This window comes from Lepus europaeus, chromosome 2, assembly GCF_033115175.1.
Source record: "Lepus europaeus isolate LE1 chromosome 2, mLepTim1.pri, whole genome shotgun sequence".
Classification (NCBI taxonomy): Eukaryota; Metazoa; Chordata; class Mammalia; order Lagomorpha; family Leporidae; genus Lepus; species Lepus europaeus.
In genome coordinates, this window is record NC_084828.1 from 43,681,746 (window position 1) to 43,702,285 (window position 20,540).

At 35.5% G+C, this 20,540-nt stretch overlaps 1 protein-coding gene across 1 annotated transcript in view; it reads left to right on the top strand.

The window, feature by feature from the left end:
• Positions 1–20,540, top strand: part of CADM2 (cell adhesion molecule 2) — a 370,128-nt gene that overhangs the window by 120,221 nt on the left and 229,367 nt on the right. The window contains exon 4 of the mRNA XM_062180432.1: positions 11,347–11,496. Within this exon, the coding sequence (XP_062036416.1) occupies positions 11,347–11,496 (150 nt within the window). The remainder of the gene's footprint in view (positions 1–11,346; positions 11,497–20,540) is intronic.

The following is a 20,540-nucleotide window of genomic DNA, read 5'->3' on the forward strand; positions in this document are numbered from 1 at the left end:
CAATGTTTATGTGTTCAAAAGTATGTGCCCAACATGTGTAAGGCAATGCCTTAGGAAGAAAGGAAGGAAAACTGCCATATATGCCTGCCACCATTCTCAAAAACCTGTCTCAGATTCATAAGCCAATGGTTTCACTGGTGATAAAAATTCTATCATTGAAATTGAAATACTTATCTCTGTGATAATTAACCAAAGCTAATTTACATGATGCAGTCTTTTCCAGGTGGAGAAACGAAATTTTTAACTTCATTTTTTCTGGTCTTCTGGAAGCTCTATTTGAAAACACAATATTGCTACAGACTCAGAAAAATAACTATTTTAGACATAATATTTACATCCAGATGCAGTTTACCAGAAATACTTTACTTTCTTCAAGTAACTAATACAGTTTTATAAATAAAAATAAAAATGAAACTCTACCATCAATAAGAACAGGGAACTTACCAAGCCAATGACATTCTTAAGAGGAAATATTGTTTAAGTTCTATGTCAAAAAATGAGGAATACATGAATGCATACAAGCACACATTAGTAAGAGATTAGGTTCTATCTACAAAGTGATTTATAGCATAAAATTTGACAAGTATGAGATTTTTCACCTTAACAAATAAATTAGACCAGGATTTAATGGATTATTTGATATTTTCTCTAAAAGGTTCTTGATCATAAAATAATTTGTATGATGATTCATCTGCAAAATTTAAATATTTGATTTAGGGATAATAATTCATTTTAAAAAATGGTATTTTGTTAGAGTGTAAATTGAGCCAATTGCTTCTTTCACTGGCTTGCCAAAAGGTAGAATAAATGCAACCTTCCTATTACAACATGAAAAGTTCTGTATATTATGGCCCTTTCTCTTTCTGTGGCCCAATCACAGTTGTCTCTTCATGTTCCAGTCTCTTTGCTTTGTTTCAGGTCCTTTAATAGCCAACCTATTTCAATACTTGGCTTAGGACTTTTGCATTAGCAAGGTTATGTTTTGGAAAACATTCTTCTTCTCAGCCCATTTTTGAATGGCTAGCTCTTTCTTACCATAACCATTTCAACTGAAGTGTTAGCACCTTCTTAGCTGGATGTTTTCCTTCCTTTATTTGTATTGTCTTGTTTTTGAAGACTCTTTTAGGCTATAAGTTTTGGGTGGGCAAGAATCATTTCTAACTTTACCCCTAGTGACTTCTAATTGTATCCCTGGTGCCCACCATGAGAACATTGTAAGTAAAACATATATTTATTGAATAAATTAATGTCATTGAAGTATCTTTTATACACAAAATCCAAAAAATATAAAAGATAATTTTCAGGATACATGATTATGCTATATTATAGTTCATAAACTTTATATGAATTAAAATTATATTTTATTAAATGATATATTTTATATTACACTTTTCTCACTTGTGCCTTGTATTTATATCTTTTCAAAGTTTACCATATTCCATAATTCAGAGTTAAAGCACAAACAGCTATCTATGTAGCTCTTTTAAATAAAGAACTCTATATTCAATTCAGCAATGCAATCATCTTAATTTCTGCAGAGAATTAAGGAAAAAGACTATTAACAAAGAGGCACTTTGAATAATAATCAATAGAATTTTATGGTAGTAGAGATTGTATATGTATTGCACAATCCAAAAGAAAAATGATGTCAATTTTATATATGTGTATATGTATGTATACACACACACTATCCACATTAAATAATTAGCAAGCAACAACAAATCAGACATTTAATTTGAGTTGGTAAATTTGATTTCATTTAGAATTAGAGAACACAGCATGAAAACCAGATTGAAGCCGGCGCCGCGGCTCACTAGGCTAATCCTCTGCCTTGCAGCGCCAGCACACCGGGTTCTAGTCCCGGTTGGGGCACCGATCCTGTCCAGGTTGCCCCTCTTCCAGGCCAGCTCTCTGCTGTGGCCAGGGAGTGCAGTGGAGGATGGCCCAAGTCCTTGGGCCCTGCATCCCATGGGAGACCAGGAGAAGCACCTGGCTCCTGCCATCGGATCAGTGCGGTGCGCCGGCCGCAGCGCGCCTACCGCGGTGGCCATTGGAGGGTGAACCAACAGCAAAAAGGAAGACCTTTCTCTCTGTCTCTCTCTCACTGTCCACTCTGCCTGTCAAAAAGAAAAAAAGAAAAAGAAAACCAGATTGAAGTCCTAGTATTTCCTCATTTGCTAACTTTTCTCATAATCTTTATCTCTCTGTGTCAGTTGTACTTTATGTATGTGTGTATTTAAAAAATACATATCTTAAACTAATATTTATAATGGTATTATATATACTATATTATATAGTAACAATATATATTAACATATTATATATTAATACTAGATATATGTTATATATAATAGAATTTTGTTTCCTTCTACCTTTTCATTTAATTTGCTTCTACAAATGCTATTGAGAATTTTAATTGAAGTTATTTAATATTTAAAAGTATATTTTAATTCAGTGTTATTTGCTACTTTACTATATCAACCTCCAAAGACCTATTGGCTGGAACAAATCTGTATGTGTAGTTTTCCTCCTTTTTAGATTTAGACTGAATTTTTTTCTCAGGGACTTCAATGTTCAGTAGTATGTCCCACCTAGTCAATTTTTTTTTGATTCTGCAAGATTGATTATTGTACACTAAGCATTATATTCCTAACCCTGTCTTCAGAAGAGCCCTACCATCTGTATGTTCCTTTCCAAAATATTTCCTCCAGGTTGACATCTCAATTTAGAATTTAGTTCTGTGATTGAGCTTCTCTGTGAACCAGACTGTGATTGTGGTCATAAATTTCTTTTCTCTGAAAGGATGCCTCTCAAATGTTCATCAGTTAGAAGGTAAAGCTAGTCAGTTCTAGGTCTTGCTCACTCACCCTGAAAACAGTATTCTAGAAAGATAAAATGACTTTATGCACACATGATAATGAACAGGTAAGCCTATTTCGAAGTTACCAAAATTTTTCTAAAAACCTCTTATTCTTTTATATTGTCTTGAGAGATACACAATTTTATCTTAAAAATCTTTCATTTGCTTTTGATTCTTCCATAATACCATTATTGAAAATATCTTTGTATAGAAAACAAAGTAACCTGATAAATATAAATATGGACAATTCATCGAGTTCACATCGTTCCTTAAGAAATAATACATGTTTGTTCAATAAAATATTGTTTGAATATTTAAGAAAACCTCAAACATTTTGGGCATTTAATATAGAGGAATTTTGAAAACAAAATATATCTTAATATTTTTATTTCAGGTATCTATTTTCATTACGAAGCTAAATATCTTCACATTTGTTTTAGTTTAGTTAGTCTTGGGTAAAATCAAGTCTGCATTTGTTTTGCATTTTGCCAGGATGATATGCAGATAAACAATCTAGGAATCAAAGAATTGACTTTGTGTCAACACGAGTTAAAAAAAATTGGAATTATTATTTTAAAAATATTTTATTTGTTTATTTGAGAGGTAGAGTTACAGACAGTGAGAGGGAGAGACAGAGAGAAAGGTTCTCCCTCCAGTGGCTCACCCCCCAGATGGCCGCAACAGTGCAAGCTGCACTGATATGAAGTCAGGAGCCCCGTGCTTCCTCTCAGACTCCCATGCAGGTGCAGGGGCCCAGGGACCTGGGCCATCCTCTACTGCTTTCCCAGGCCATAGCAGAGAGCTGGATGGGAAGAGAGGCAGCTGGGACTAGAACTGGCCCCCATATGTGATGCCACCACCACAGGTGGAGGATTAACCTACTGCACCATGGGCCAGCCCCTGGAGTTATTATTTTAAATCAGATAATGTTTTAAAACATCTGAAAGCAGTACAAGCACTAGCAAAGTGCATAAAGTCGTGAAAAACAAAGTTTCATAGGATTTCATAATCATTCTATGAATACTAGAATTTGCAAAAAATACAAATTTTGAGTTTATGAGTAATACAATAGACATTAAGAAATTTAAAAAAAATCTAATTTGTGTGAAGGGAATAGCTATGATGGGGATAATAGAAAAAGCTGAAGTACAATCACACAAAAACATTTTTGGAAGGGAAAGTAAAGCATTGATGTTTTATTTTACCTATATCACACATTTATCCTGGGTCAGCACTGCTCCTGACAATCAAGAATTAACTCTAATTATGAATCCCATTATAGACACAGCAAATGGTAGTTTTGATTAAATGTTATGTACAATAAAATGTTATGTACTTAATTGGGTCATCTACTCACAATCACTGTGTAGGACAATTAGAATCAATCCAACAGTTCCTTGTAGGTTCTCTGGTCTGAAATGAGTGGCCTGGAGAACCATTATCCCATTCTAGAAAAGAGAAAGAGGTGAAATTTCTACAGGAGGATTATGATTCTCTGGTCAGGAGCTGTGGGAGCCACTGTAAATCTGAAAGAGCCTTTTGTCATGAATCTGAAGCCAACCAAGAACTAGGGCCAAGCTTTGGGTACACAAGAGTTTCTGCTCCTAGAGTTGGTAGCAGAATGGGCCATGCACAATGGCCATAGTGAACTGTGGGATCTGGTCTACAGGATTGTAAGTGCTGAAGCTGCCAGTTTGGCACTGTTACTCTCTGATATCAGAAGGAGAAAGCCCTTCCAACCTTTCCTGGCCTTGCAAGACCCACTGCCCGCCAACTTTGTCTCTTCCCTGCTTTGGTCTGGCAGTTGCAATGGAAAACACAGGTCTCCAAAGTGCTTCCCGTCTCTATGGAAACTGGCAAGCAGCACCAGACTGATGGCCATGCACCACCGTGGCAGGGCAGAGGGGCAGCACAACAGGCACAGACCAGGTGTTGTTCTCGAAAAAAGAGGGCTGAATCCTGAAAGAACGAACTAAAATTGAAGAAAAATAAAATTATATTCTGTAGCCCAGGAAATCTTTTCGAGCAAACCTAGAAGCTGAGTGAAATGCTTGGGGGAAATGAGTAGAGAATTCCAAGTATGTGAATGAACAGAGGAGCACTCCGAAAGTGGAAACATTTTGTCCTTTGTTATCAGTCTTAATTTTTTTCTCTAATTTCCTTTCTCACATGATAGAGCATTCCTCTCCCTTCTTTTTAGAATTTTAAGCCTGTATTAATGACACTTGTGCTTTTCAATCCAATAGGCTTTAGTATGCAATATGTGTTTCAGCTACACAACTACTGAGCCACAACTTTCACATTAGAAGGTTATTTGTTTAGAATGCCTTCAGTAATTCAGTGGAAGTAATAGCATGCTGTGTGTGCATTTAGATATATTTTTAGACTCTAATTTAGCCAACAAGAATGAACTTGAACTTTCTAAGATGAAGGTTCTTTGTATAAATACCCCAAGTCACTTGATGGAAAAGGAGAGAGAGGGAGAGAGAAAGGGAAAAAAGGAGGGAGAGAGCGGGAAGGAGAGAAAGGGAAAGTGGGGGGGGGGGGAGGGAGGGAGAGAAGAGAAGAGAAGAGAAGAGAAGAGAAGAGAAGAGAAGAGAAGAGAAGAGAAGAGAAGAGAAGAGAAGAGGATTGAGAAAAAGACATAAGGGAATAGTAGATTAGCTTTGTACTTTATTTAAAAATGTGTTGCCCATTGCTGTCATTTCATATTGAGTTTTGTAGTTAAGAAACATTAACTTATTTTGTATTTACTGATCCATTCAGCATATGTGATTTTACAAGAAAGATATAAAGTCTTATGAGAACAGGCTTTTGAATTGAAATGAGGTTCTTTATGAACACAAAAATATTAGGAAGTATACCAAAATCTTATGTGTGCTATTTGACACAGGTGTCAATATCTCTGTTGAATGAAATACTTCTGCAGATTAATTTGACACTTTCCAATAAGTATTCATACTCATGTCCAAAAATAAAGGCTCAAAACACATAGCATTATTTATCTCACGAGACTTCTAATATTTTTTTTAAAAAGTGTATCTTAAATCCTCTTCATATCTTGTTTTTATTTGTTCCCCTTCCCTGTTTTTGAGTCTCCTTTTTCCTTACAGAGAACTTTGCTTATTTTCAGGAAGAAAAATATAATGAGAAATCCTCAGTTCCTGTTAAATAGCCAACAAAATATTATTTACCCTGAAAAATTATTGACTGTAATGCACTCCCTTTCATATGTGCAAAGCCTCAACTTCTGCCTGCCTGTCCAGATATCTGTCAGTTGATTATTGCTCTTGGTTGCAAGCATTCAAGTGCAGTGTGCAGTGATCCACTGCTGTGGCCCACATTTAATCCTAGCACAAGAGAGATGGAGGAAACCATCACTTTTGCTCATCAACCATTCAGGAGATAGCAAGGCTTGAATGATGCTATTTGTAGAAGCAAAGCCATGCTTTGAGACCATTGCTAAAACATGCATCCTCACCTGCCTGCTGTCTTTCAACAATACTACTGGTTTTAAAGATCTGTGCTCAGTGCTTTGCTTATTGCTTCTCTCTCTCTACCAGCGCATCACAGGCTATCACCAAGGATACAGTGACTATAATCTTAGAATTTGCTTCTGTATTCTATGTGATAGTGTACTAGGTTCTTCAGTGGTCAGACAGTGAAGGTGTGCACGCAATGTGGGAGGGAAGCACATTTCTTAACTAACTGGGGTCAGTAGGCATCGAGAATCAGTTCACTTGATTTTGAACTTGGTAATTTTTAACAAATACAAGGAAAAGTTCAAATCATTGTTTCCCTAATTACATGACAGATGGAAATATTGAAGGAATAATGGCAACTGCTCAGTCTGCTATTTAAAGACAGGGCCAGGGGAGCTATCATTTCAGGATATTGAATTATCACTCTTCATTAAAATGTCTTTCATGGCAATAAATTAGCAAATTATTTCTGTATAACTAGTGAAAGTAGCCTAAGTAATTTTCAACCACTGGCTAGTTAGAACAAAGTAAACTTGGCAAGCTAAAGAAAAGGTAGCAATTCAAGATCACTGTCCATATAATTGAGGGGAAAAAAAGACTTCCTATTTGAAGGAATTTAATTGGAGGGATGGTGAGTTGGGGCGAGTACTAAAACTGTGTGCAGTGGGACCTGACACATCAATAATGACTTTCAGTGGTATGTTATAAATATTTAATGTGCTCCATAGGGGAAATCACTAACTTGTAGTGTTTGCCAATTTCCATGGTGAAAATATTCCCTCAGTGATCAATTTCAACCTACCAACGTATGTCACTGAGCAGGAAGTAGGAAGAGTTACATTCAGTTGATTGTGAGGAGCTGGTTGAGTCAGCTCTATCACATCTTTCTTTTAAATTTCAAATGGTCCTTTCCTTGTTAATAAAAGACATAAAAGCTCTCAATACATCTCTGTTGGTAAGCAGGTGAAGTTGGACTGTAGACTTCAAGGGTTCAAAACCTGACTCTTCTACTTTCTAGCTCTGTGTGTGTCTTTGGGCACGTAATTTAAGGTCTCTGTGTGTCAGTTCCCTCATCTTTAAGGTAGAGATGATGGGAAGGTTGTCATAACTATTAACACCATTCATACAGAAAAATACTTAGAATAGTAGCCAGTTGCCAGCACATTGCGAATGTTTGATTAAGGTTAGCACAATTAGTCTTACTCACATGGGTATAACTGGTTTAGTGATGGCTGAGGGTTGAGATTATATAGGAAAGGCACTATTAAAATTAATGTAAACGCAAGAAAAATTAGATCAGGAAGGGAAGATCAAACAGTCTCAGAATCACAGAAAGCCATAAAGTACTTTCCCCTAATCTTTAAGAAATATTATTGTATACTGTTTACTTCCCATATGGGGGTATGATTTTGCACAATTCCATCATTTAATTTTCCATGTTAAGGCTGAAATGGGTGTTATCTCTATCTGTTTTTGTTCATCATCTCTTATATCTTCTTAAATGCACTGTGTATTTCAAGTATAGCTTAAAAGAAAAGCTTAAGTCAATATATTAATATAATATTAAGGGTTTTATGATTTAATTTCCTATATTGTCTTCTTAGAGAAGAATAGTACCTATTTCTGCCCTTCCCTTATGGCCATGGGCAGATGCAACAGGCTTCAGTTACTTTGCATTTTCTGCTGTTACAATTTCCCCTACAAATGCCAACCTCTATTCTAAGAAGGTGCATTCATTGTGGAAAAACAACACCTATTGAAAACTTCAATTTGATGCAGTAAGTTAAATAATGTAACTGATCCAAAATATGAGGAAATAAACCCAAGGAAGGGAGAAGGAAAATGATGAGTCTGGGTTGTTGGCAAAAAAAAAAAAAAAAAAAGCCAGCTGATGAAATTCCAGATGGAAGCTGTATTTTCTTTAAATCCCACTATATGCTATTTAAGTAAGAATGATTCCTCTGAAACTTAAGATAGTGGTTATTTTAGTCAAGGCCAGGATTATTTCTAAAGAAAGTCTCATTGATGCAACCAGTGCATTTTAGAAGTTCTGGTTGATGGAACATAAGACCGGGTTTTGCCACATATAGGGTTTTTCCTCACCAACTTACTCTTCATTAAAATTTCTGACTGCTTTGCAAGTTCCTTAGTATATTACTCTTCCTCTGTACACTCTTAAATGTTGATTCATACAAGGCAAGACACATAGTAGGCCCTCCACAATATCTGCAAATCCATTAATGTTGAATTCTTAACTTGGTAGCATACTAATGTGGCTGAATCGAAAACTGAGTCATTTTCTTGGAATGGCTCTTGAAATTGAGTAGAGACCTTGATCCATGAGGAGTTAAAAGAGAAAAATAGCAGCGAACTCGATGCACTCTTCAGGTTACAACCAGAAGTAAAAGGCAGTTCAAATCTCTGAGAAGAAGTTTGACTGCCTACAACAAAGGTTTTTGAATTGATTTTGCCAACCACATATCCTAAGGGTATTTAGGATTAGTAGATTCTCCACATGAGTTTGCTTTCCGTTGGGAAAAACTAAATTATTTGACTGCAGGGATTTTAGGCTGCAAGTTCCAGGGAATTGAAGTCATACTACTTTAAAGTCAAAATCCACAAGGGAAGAAGATGGAGGGAAGCTGTCCTAATCTAGTAGAAAGACAAAATACAGATATATATATATATATATATAGATATATAGATATATATAGATATAGATACACACACATACATATATAAATATGGCATATATATACATATATACATATATATACATATATATATGGCATTTGAAAGTTTCTAATGCATAGGAAATTTTTCTTTAGTTAATAAGGAAAAAATTGAAATAGCTATTGAAATTAAGTTCTCAATAGGATAGTATAGTTAAGGGTAGTTAATATTGACATACTCTCTGATTTGATTTAACAATTTTAAAGTTTCATTGTTAAAATGATTACTCAATTTTTTCATTGATGTCTAATTCACATTTAAACACATAGTGATGAAGCTATTATGACCCAGCAGCCTTTGTGGAAAGATAAGAATAAAAATGTTGAACTTTCAGAACAAACTCCAAATGGTTCATTGACTTTGTTTCACCATGGAAAAATCACTTAACCTCCCAGTGTCAGTTTGCCCATCTGTGAAATGAGAAGGATAATATTTTCTTAGGGGGATGTTTTGAAAATTATTTTGCAAATGTGGTGGATTAAATTGCTGCAAGCATCAGTGCTTTTTTTCCACTTCTTCAAAAAAGCAGATAGTACTATATTTATGTCCCAGTTGATAGTCAAAATGCCATCTGGGTTGAACTATGTATATTTCTTAGTAATTGTATGCTTCTTATTATCTAAAGAATTGCCCTCAGATTGTTCAATATTTGCAATTTATCAACAACAGGGAATCTGAGAAAGTGTCCTAAAACTATTCTAAATTTTATATTTACGTGCTGTTAATCTGTGATAATTATTCCTTCATTCTGTCTTAGCTCATGTTTTGTCTGGTGTGTTCTTTTTTTTTTTTTTTTTCCCCTCACCTCGCTTCACAAGATTGATAGTTTCTCCATGTTTCCCTGCTAGAGGTCACCTCGAAGCCGAAGGCAAAACACATCCACTCTGGCTCCTGTTGACTTTCAAGTCAACTATCAAAGAATTTATTCCAGACATCTCCTAACCTCAATTTTGAAACTCCACCCTAAAGATTACAGGGAGATATCCTGGGGGGTTGCCATAGTGACACTAAGAGGTTGGCATTGAGAAGACAAAGCTACTGATATCAGATTTTTATACTTGATAGGCTTAATTGTATAACATGGTCATGAACCTCAGTGCTTGTGTCATTTAGGTCTGGAGAGAAATTTTCCCCTTCAGGCTCTCTCTCTCTTATGGTGCCAATCAACAGGCTTCTTGGTACTAAGATTCTTTATGCCAATAGCTCCTGCACTACCTCAAGTGGTACTTGTAGTAATGATAGAATCATTACAAAACTAAAGAAGAAAAGAGAAATATACTTCACGGGTGTGATTAAGCCATCGTGATGTTCTTGCATATGTAAATTAGCCTTGATTTAATGAACTACCTTGCTCACATAATAGTATTTTAACCCGGCTCTAGAAAGCCATTTTTACCCATGTTGATCATTGTTATCAGGCTTGGCAGAGCTTATCTCCAGATCATTTGTCTGTAGTGAAATTTGTGTACTCTGTTTCCACTTGCATGAATTTTGCTTTTAACTATGAGAAGTGTACTTGTTAAGTAAATTTATTACATGACTTACCTTAATAAATTAGTATGATGCTTAGAAGGTAGAAAACTTGATAATGTACTAATAATATCCAAATTTACAAGGGTCAGTTGAGATATGCAATTCCCTGATTATAAAGAAAATATATATTCATTGGAGAAAGAAAACAAGAATAGTATTTGCATCTCTTGGACTAGGGTGATCATTTTAATATTTTGATGGGTGTTAGACAAGACAAATGCTTTTTAAAGGATAGTTGCATTATCTCCTACAACACATTTTGCATTTCTAAAAACAGCTGTATCTATGAGAAAGGTTAGTGAAATGGGAGTCTCCTTTTTATTTCCTTAATCAGAAATTGAATATAGCACTCTGGTGCCCATGTTTCTTAGACTTTATTCAGATAAATATTTTACGTGTTTCCTCTGCTGCTTTAGAGTTCAGTTCACCCAACATTACTTCACAAGACCAAGGATAATTATTATTATCATGTTTCATAGAAGCCTTCATATGTGCTTATAAGGAAAAAGGTTTTCTGGAATGTATAAGGGAGTTTAAAGGGGGCCAACTGATATGTCAATACTGATTGTTCTCTAAGAGTTTTCAATTATTTTTCTTTCTTTTCTAATATATTGTTCTATTGCTGTTTGGTTGGTTTATATTTAATTTGAGTGAGAATTTAAGCTCAATGAAGATCTTGGGAAGTTAATCATTTTACAACTTTCATTTAATCAACGTTTTCTTTAACCTCCTTTTTAGGTAGCCAAGGGCAGTTTCCACTAACACAGAATGTGACGGTTGTTGAAGGCGGAACTGCAATTTTGACCTGCAGAGTTGATCAAAATGATAACACCTCCCTCCAGTGGTCAAATCCAGCTCAACAGACTCTTTACTTCGATGACAAGAAAGGTGAATACATTTTCTTTTAAATGTTTTAATCATATTCTGAAATATCCTAATTATAATGCATTTATTTTTTCTGAGATGATTCAAATTATTCCTTTTGATTACCAAACTGCTACTGCTTGTATTTAAACATGTTAAATATTAAATACTTTAGTTTGCAAGTAATAAACACTAAAGATCACCTATGTCAACTTTTTAATAAAATAAACAGTTTTAATTCTGTTTCAAAAATATTTTAAGCTTTTTCTCTAGATAACCATATTCTTTCCTTCTTGAAGCTCTCTTGTGTATAGATAGAATATATTTTATCCCATTCTAATAATATAATGCTTTTTTGGTTAATCTTTATATATTTTAAAAATGCTAAATGATTTTGGAAATTTTAATTACTTTATGCTCATGAATAGAGCCTGAAAATAAGAACTGTAGAATAATTACCTTAATAAGATAAAGAAGTTCTATGTTTTGAAAATAAACTGAAATTAAGTAATAAGCTGTATCTAATTAAAATTGAGTTGATTTATTTAATTAATTAGGATTTATAATTGGATAATAAATTCAGGTTAACTTTCATTAATGTAGTAAGAAACTTTATATCATATAATTCAAACAAACAATTAGTAAAGGACACCAATTTTAATTTCTAAGTATTCATCCATTGCTATACTCTCAGATGAAAAAGTGAGTCCATGAATGGTACTGAAACTATTGAGTTGTTGTGTTAAACAAATTTAAATTATATAAAATATAAACCTCTATTTATATGTCAGCTATTTAACACAATCTTAATATTTGGATATCTTATGGATATGTGTAAGCTACGGTAAGATCATTTAAAATCAGTTCCATGTTAGCAATTAAAATGTATTTAAGCATAGTTTAATTAAATATTCATAATAAATAGTCACTATATTTTGTGCACTTCTATAGTTTTCCCTCTTTGATGTACTATAAATTGAAAATCAAATATTAGGGGCAGGCACAGTAGTAAAGTGGATAAAGCCACCACTTGGGATGCCAGCATGCCATATCAGAGTTCCTGGTATAGAGTTGCCTCCACTTCTTATCCAGCTTCATATTAATGCCTGTGGGAGGCAGCAGATAACTAGGTGGAGTTCCTAGCTCCTGATCTGGGCCTGGTCTAGCCCTGGCTATTGCAGGCATTTGGGGAGTGAACCAGTAGATAGAATATTTCTCTGTCTGTCTCTTTTCCTCTCTGTAACTCTGCTTTTCAAATGCACAAATAAGTAAAAAATAAAACTTAATAACATAAACAGATCAACAAACTGACCAATCTTGAAGAAAATATAAAATGAAACCTTGAGATTGTTTAAACATGATATTTACAATGAGGGAATGTTAAATATCTAATTCACTGATAGGAAAATAGATATTGAGGATTCTTTGTTTCAAAATTAGAGCTAAAGGATAGACAAATAGACCTACCCTTATAGGGCATACAATCTAGTAGAGAAGAGATAAAATATAAAAGCACATTATAAAAATAACACATTTCAAGGAAGCTTGGCAGGGGACAAGATCTGATAGAAAAGTGAAGCTGAGATAGAAGTCATGTTAGAGTTCCCCAGATAAACAGAACAAATAAGTAGATGGAAGACAGGAAGAAAGACAGGAAGGAAGGAAGGAAGGAAGGAAGGAAGGAAGGAAGGAAGGAAGGAAGGAAGGGGGAGGGAGGGAAGGAGGGAAGGAGGAAAGCAGGGAAGGAAAATTTATTTTAAGAAATTGTCTCAAGGTGGGCATTTACCAGGTAAGTTTGCCATGTCACACACTGGAGTACCTGGATTAATCCCTGGCTCCACCTTCCCAGTAGAACAATAGTATGCAGGCAGCTGTAATAGCTCAAGTAATTGGGTTCCTACCACCCCCATAGGACAACTGTTTTGCATTCCCAGCTTTTGATTCCAGCCTGGCTGTTCCCTAGAAGTTGTGGATATTAGAAGAATGAACCAGTGTTTCTCTCTCTCTCTCTCTCTCCCTCCCTCTCTTTAATATATAATAAAAAATAAAAATAAATTGTCTGAAGTGATAGTGCAATCTGGAAAGTTCACAATCTCCAGGGTAGATTTTCAGGCTAAAGATCCAGGGTAGAATTTATGTCACAGTTAAGTGCAAAGGCAAAGTGGAAAGAGGATACTCTCTTCCTCAAGTGACCCTAGACTTTCTCTTGAGACCTTCAGCTAATTGAATGAGGCCCAGCTACATTATAGAGAGAAATATGCTTGGTGCAAAGTTTGCTGAATTTAAAGATAACCTTATCAAAAGAAAGCCTTCCCAGTAGCAAGGAGACTGGTGTTTGGTCAGCCATCTGAATACAGTAGCTCTCCCCTTACCTGTGAGGGATGTTTTACGACCCAAATAGCACAGTACCAAACCCTACATAAAATGCCACCTTAGTCATGATTTTGCTTGTTTTCAATTTCAGATACTGTTGGTGACAATGGGCAAATATATGGTTGTGTAGTATGTGTGTGTGTGTGTATGTGTATACACCTACACTATTTAATTTACCAACTTGATTCTAGGTACATATGTAAAGAATGTAAAACATACTAATTTAGAAATATTGTTTTTTCCATCAGTGTAAAGAAATAATCTTGATTAGTAGCACTTTTTGATAGTATATAATACTATCCATATACAATTACCCCAAGCAATAACTATGAATTTTTATAACAGAATTTTTTTGTTGTTGTTAATAGTTCATCCTGCAGGTGTATAAAAGCAGTTACCACTTTGTAACAACTCTTGTACTTCTTTTTAAGGAGATCTTTGACAGTCATGTTTACAATGACATCTGCAATTGTGAGGTGAATTCTTCAGGCACAAAGACAAAATCTATATTAAATGTCCTTGTCTCCTCTTTCAATGATTCTATAAGTTATCCTCTACAAAATATCTAAAACTAGAATTGATTCTGGGTATTTCAAGCCAATGTATATTTCTTATGAAAAATAGAGAGCAGCTTGTTATATAAGAATGCAAAGACTTGAAAACAAGGCAAACCTTTCTTTTCTGATGGGCAGTTACAGAAAGAAAAATATTCAGGCTTTATTTGAGATACCTGGTAATATATTACTGTATCTTTCCACTGCCATAAGACAGCAAATACATTTGATCCTATGACTTGTTGAAGTGTGCATTTGTTTTAATTTTATTTTCCTACTGCAATTACAACTTCGAGTGTGCATGTGCATGTGTTTGTGTGTGCGTGTGCATACAGTATAGCAGGTTTCTGGTTTAATCTTTGTCTTCTTTCTTCCTTTGTTCGAGTCCTAATAATCAGTTGCAGCAAAATAATGCAAAGTACTGAATCAGGAAACCTTTCCATGAATTGCCTTCTAACTTGTCTATTCCCTCACACGTTAGTGGTTTGGTTCCTATGTGATGTCTTAGTGACATCCATCAGTAATGTCCATCAAATGCAAAAGTTTGGAAATGAAGGAATTCTTAGAAGTCCTAGATCACCACAATTCTTCCCATGCTACTTTGTGTCTTTGTTTGCTTATATAGCCCTTCCCAAATCCAAATATATATTAAACAATATTTGGCAGGCAGAGCTATGGAGAAAGAGGGACAGACAGAGACACTTCCATCTGCCGGTTCACTCCCCAAAGTGCTGCAATGGGCAGGGATGGGCCAGGCTGAAGCCAGGAGCCAGGAACTTCATCCAGGCCTCCCAGGTGGGTGTGGGGACCCAGGCACATTGTCAATGAACTGGATCAGAAGTGGAGCAACCAGGACTTGAACTGGCACCCATATGAGATGCTGGCCTTGCAGGTGGTGGTTTAACCCAGTGTGCCACAACACTGGCCCTACCAAGTCTTCTCTTGGACCAAATAAGCCAAGTTGTGTTTGAGGCCAAGTGGAAAAGCTAAACATTGGTTAGTGAGACTGCAGTAACTTACACTTGTGCAAATGAGGACTGCTCACAAGAGCAAGGGAGCAAACTGATTATCGGTTTCTCTAATTACACCAGCTCCTGTAGGTGGCTGCTTCTGCCAACAGCCCCAACTATAGTCCTACTCTTATTCCAATATTATGTGGCCAATGATTCATAGTCCTAGCTATACAATAAAGTCATCTGGTGAGTATTCCAAACAGACTCCTTCAAGGATATGCAAAGTATAAGAGTGCTTCATTTTTATATCAAATTACTACAAAATGCAGTGGGAGGTGAGACATGGTGAGCTAAGCAACTCAAGACTTCCAAGAGAACAGCATCCCTAACTTCAGATTTCTACAGTGACAGGGTTATTGATAGAGAGGAAGGAAGGGAGAGAGGGAGGGCAGAAGGGAGAAAAGTGCTATTCACTGCCACTGCTACTACCCCTATAAACTCCTGTGAGTAGCCTTTCATACTACCTGGAGATGCAGGTCTACAAGGTATTACCTATGAGGATGAACAAGAATTCAGGACAGCAACTCACCAGTGTTATAGGAATTGTCAAGGCCTTGCTTTCTCAAAATTATTAAGTGAAGATATCCATGCTATGAGCGGACACCTGATGATAAACTAAAGAAAAATTCAGCTAAATCCCTTTTCTTAGGTGTCTCTGTCAAAGAAGTTAAATGTGAATACTTAAGAATCTCCTCATATGAAGGATAGTGTCCAGGAAGGTGAAAAATAATGTTGTCACAGTTCTCACTCAGGCAGAGTGAAAGGGAGGGCATCAAATTCAGGCTTCTTCTACTTTTTAGCATAAGTTGGATGTGACCAATAGCTTTTCTCATTGATAAATGGGGAAAAAATGAGGGTCAAACACTCAAGGAAGTTTGTCTATTAACATTCAGTTAATCACTGGTAGTGAAAGAATCTGAATCTAAGTGTGCTCTTTGCTTTAATTTTAACTGGGATGCCCCTGAGAACAGAGGCACTGGGGCATCTGAACACTTCAGGAATAATCCAGAAAGTCTCTGCCACGGATCTTGGTAGCATCCTTTTGTGTTAAAGAGCATATACATAAACAGTCATGCTATAGTTAGCACTGCCCATGAGAACTTTCCATGTAGATGGAAGGGGTCCGAATCTGGGTCACATAGCCCAGGAGCTACATGTAGATGGTTAAAAGTTTAGTTTCACTGCCACATTCCAAGTGTTTAATAACTAGCTGTTTCTAGTGGCTACTATTTTGGAAAGCTATCCTAGATACTGATTCCTTCTTTCAGTGACATAAAAGATCTTGTTCAGTCCCAGCCAAGGCTAGGAGAATATGTATTTTCTAATCAAGAGAGCCCTAGGCCATTATAGAAACATGCACTGAATATTAGATAAATATTTTCTTCTTAAATTGTACAGTTTAAAGGAAAACATTGTGGCATAAGAGACAGGGAGACAGATTTGATTTCAATCCTGCCTTAGACAACAACTAGTAAAGTCCTAAAATGCCCTCATTGGAACCTCACCAAATCAGATGGTCTAGCAGTTGGATCAGAAATGCATTTTAGCAAGCTTCCTATCTCCTATGTGTGCACACCAAAACAGAAAGCATTAACCTACAAAGTAGAAATTCAATTACAATTCCATTTAATTTTCTCGTAGCTTATGTGTGGTGTATTTTTCCCCTAATACTTAAGAGCCTACAAAAACTAAATAGAAAATAAAAATCAGTAAGGACAATTTTGCAAGTCCTTTAAAGGCCATAAAAAGCTAGAACAGATGTAGCAAAGGCTTCACCCAAGTGTTATGGTGCTTTTCTCTTTCCATTTTTACACAAATCTTACTATGTTATAGTAAGTTATAAATAGTAGGAGACATTTGGAGTAGAGTGGGTATAGGGAGACAGAGGAAGGGGTAGAGATCATTATAACATCACATGAATGCTGTGTGGTATTTGGAAACAGAAATACAAAATCAATTAGATTTTGCTTCTCTGCAGGTGTAGAGAAAAAAAATTGAAGTAACACAATCTGATCACTTAATGCTTGGGTAAAACAATTCCTTCCTATTACAGAAAAAAAAAATATTTTCAACTAACATCTCCAGGAAGGCATATTCAACAGACATATCTCTGTTTTTGTATTTGTTTTTATAGAAAAATGTAAATACATTACTTCTTGAGATAGTATTCCTTTATAGTATTTTTGCTTTTTGAATGGTATTTCATTGGTCCTCAAAAATCTCCTAAAGGAATGAAAATAATCTATTAAGGGCATAGCCCAAAATGATCAGTGTTAATTAGCCAATTATACTGCTGATAATTTTATATTACTGCTGGGAACAATGGGAGAAGAAGAACATGAATAATACGTTCTAAAACAAGGAGTGATAATGAAAAGAAAAGTGAGATGCACCTAAAATGGGGGTACAAGTTGTCCTGGCTGCATACCTGTTTATACTACCTGCATCCCTGCTACTGATATCAGTAAAATTGACAGATTTTAAAATATTAAAGATTAGCTCAGTCAAGTAGGGTTAAGGAAGCTGTTATTACCCTTCTTTTTGTTTTCTTCAGAAAATCCAGCTATTAGAGCGAAGTGTGCAATAAAGGAATGCAATTAATGAGTATAGTTTACTGGTACACAATACAGCTATTAAATAATTTTAAAAATATTAACTTTCAACATGCTTAGATGAGTCTGAACAATCTTGCACTGTATGAATTTCCATTTTACATGTGAAAAGACTGAGGTTCACAAATGCAGATAACCTTAGTAATAAATGAGAAAGCAATGATGAAATTCGAGTTTTCTTACAAGTCTAATTTACTCCACACTGTTTTCCTGGAAGTAACTTCATTTTGTTTCTTTCTATTTTTTGGTTATTTAATTTATTTGTTTTACTTTTGATGAACAAATTATAACTTCTTTTAGGTCTGTGTTTCAAAGTCGCCTTCTCTGTAAGCGATCTCTTAAATAAACCTTATCTGATATTTCAGCCCTACCACACTATAATAATTGCATAGGTACTAGCAAATTTCCTTGCAAATGGGTACATATTAAAAGAGTAAGAATAAGATTACAATTAAAAAACACGTGGTACACTTGAGTTAAGAAGAAATGAGCAAATAATGCATGGAGATAAAGGCATAACTGGCAAAGATGATGCAGCACCCAGGAACTAACAGGAACAGGAAAGCATCTTACCCTTGAACCTGCAAGAGGAAGAGAGGGGCGTAAAGCTACTGTTGCAGCAGACTGGAAGTTCTGGTTGAGAACAGCTTTATATGGAGATATGTCAGTCTACTTCTCTTCCTCTCAACCTCTGTTCTCTTACCAATGCTTTGCATAGTCTGAGCCCAAATGGAAACCATAAGTCAAGGCTTCCTGGGTGGTTTAGTCGCCCAAGGCAAACAGCATGAATATGGAAGAATAAAGAAAAGTAGCCAGTAACATACAGTATACACAAAAAGATCCTTTTTGCTATCAAGTTTTTCTGTTAAGATAATTTCTATTGAAATCTTTGTATCACTCTATTTTCACAACTACCTTCAATTTCATTGCTTCTTTTAGGGAGAAATCAGATGCAATGATGCAGCTCTTCCCCCAAACCTTAATGTTTTAGTGTTTTGCATCTCAAATGTAATGCATTTTTGTTAAAATATGTGCTCATGGAGTACTTTAAAAAGAATTTACTTCTGCTAATGATGAAGAAACTGTTATTGAAAATTCTCATTATATATAAAGAAAATCTTTAGGTGTGGATTATCTTAGTATTACCATCATTCCTTTATTCCTGTGTAGTTTATGTCCAGCAATTCCAGAAAATATGCAGATATAATAATATATGGTCTAAGTTTTGTCAGTTACATGGTAGGTTAAGCTATAATAGCACCAAGATTTGGAAATCTGACATCCAAAGACACACATATCCCCCTGAATGCTTTCAACAAATGTTAATTTCAGGACATTTCAGAATTCAGCAAAATTTCCATACCTGATATGTTTTAGAGAAATTGCATTTCATTTATATTGCTCTGTTTTTTTTAATATTTCTGATTTTTTATTTAAAAATTAGAGTGAAGTTTCCTGCAAATTAATCATATAGTGCTACCTCTATAAAAATGACCTAATTCTTGTAGTAAGTAATTTTAGGTATTAAACGTTGCTGTTCATTAACATACTTATGCTAAAACCCAACAAAGGAGAAATTATTTCTACAACCTCTTCAACTTTCTCTCTTTTTAAAAGGACTACTTATTAATTTCAAAATTAGAGTTAGAGACATAGGAGAGAAAGAGAGAGACAGAGACAGAGACAGAGAGACAGAGATCTGATGTTTTACTTCTCAAACGGCTACCACAGCGAGAACTAGGCCAGCTGAAACCAGGAGATAGAACTCCATCCCATTCTTCCCAGTGGGTGTCAGGGACACAAATACTTGGGCCATCATCTGCTTCCTTCCCAGGCACATGAGTAGAAAGCTGGATTAGACATGGAGTAGTCAGGAATCAAACTGATTCTTGAAAATGGGATGCTGGAGTCCCCAGCAGCTACCTAACCCACTATGCCAATTGATGGCCCCTTATTCTATTTTCTTATGGTTAACTTGTATATTCACTTGATCATTTAAGAAATACATGCTGACCATCCACTATATGGTAGATGCTATGCTAAGTTATTTGAAATTATTGTAATTCACTGATTTTTGAGGACTCGTTTCCACATTGAATAAAACTTGAAAGAAAGTTTTTTTTTTTAACTTTTATTTAATGAATATAAATTTCCAATGTACAGCTTATGGATTACAATGGCTTCCCCCTCCCATAACTTCCCTCCCACCTGCAACCCTCCCCGCTCCCGCTCCCTCTCCCCTTCCATTCACATCAAGATTCATTTTCAATTCTCTTTATATACAGAAAATCAATTTAGTATAAAGATTTCAATAGTTTGCACCCACATAGAAACACAAAGTGAAACATACTGTTTGAGTACTAGATATAGCATTAAATCAAAATGTACAGTACATTAAGGACAGAGATCCCACATCAGGAGCAAGTGCACAGTGACTCCTGTTGTTGACCCAACAAATTGACACTCTAGTTTATGGCACCAGTAACCACCCTAGGCTGTCGTCATGAGTTGCCAAA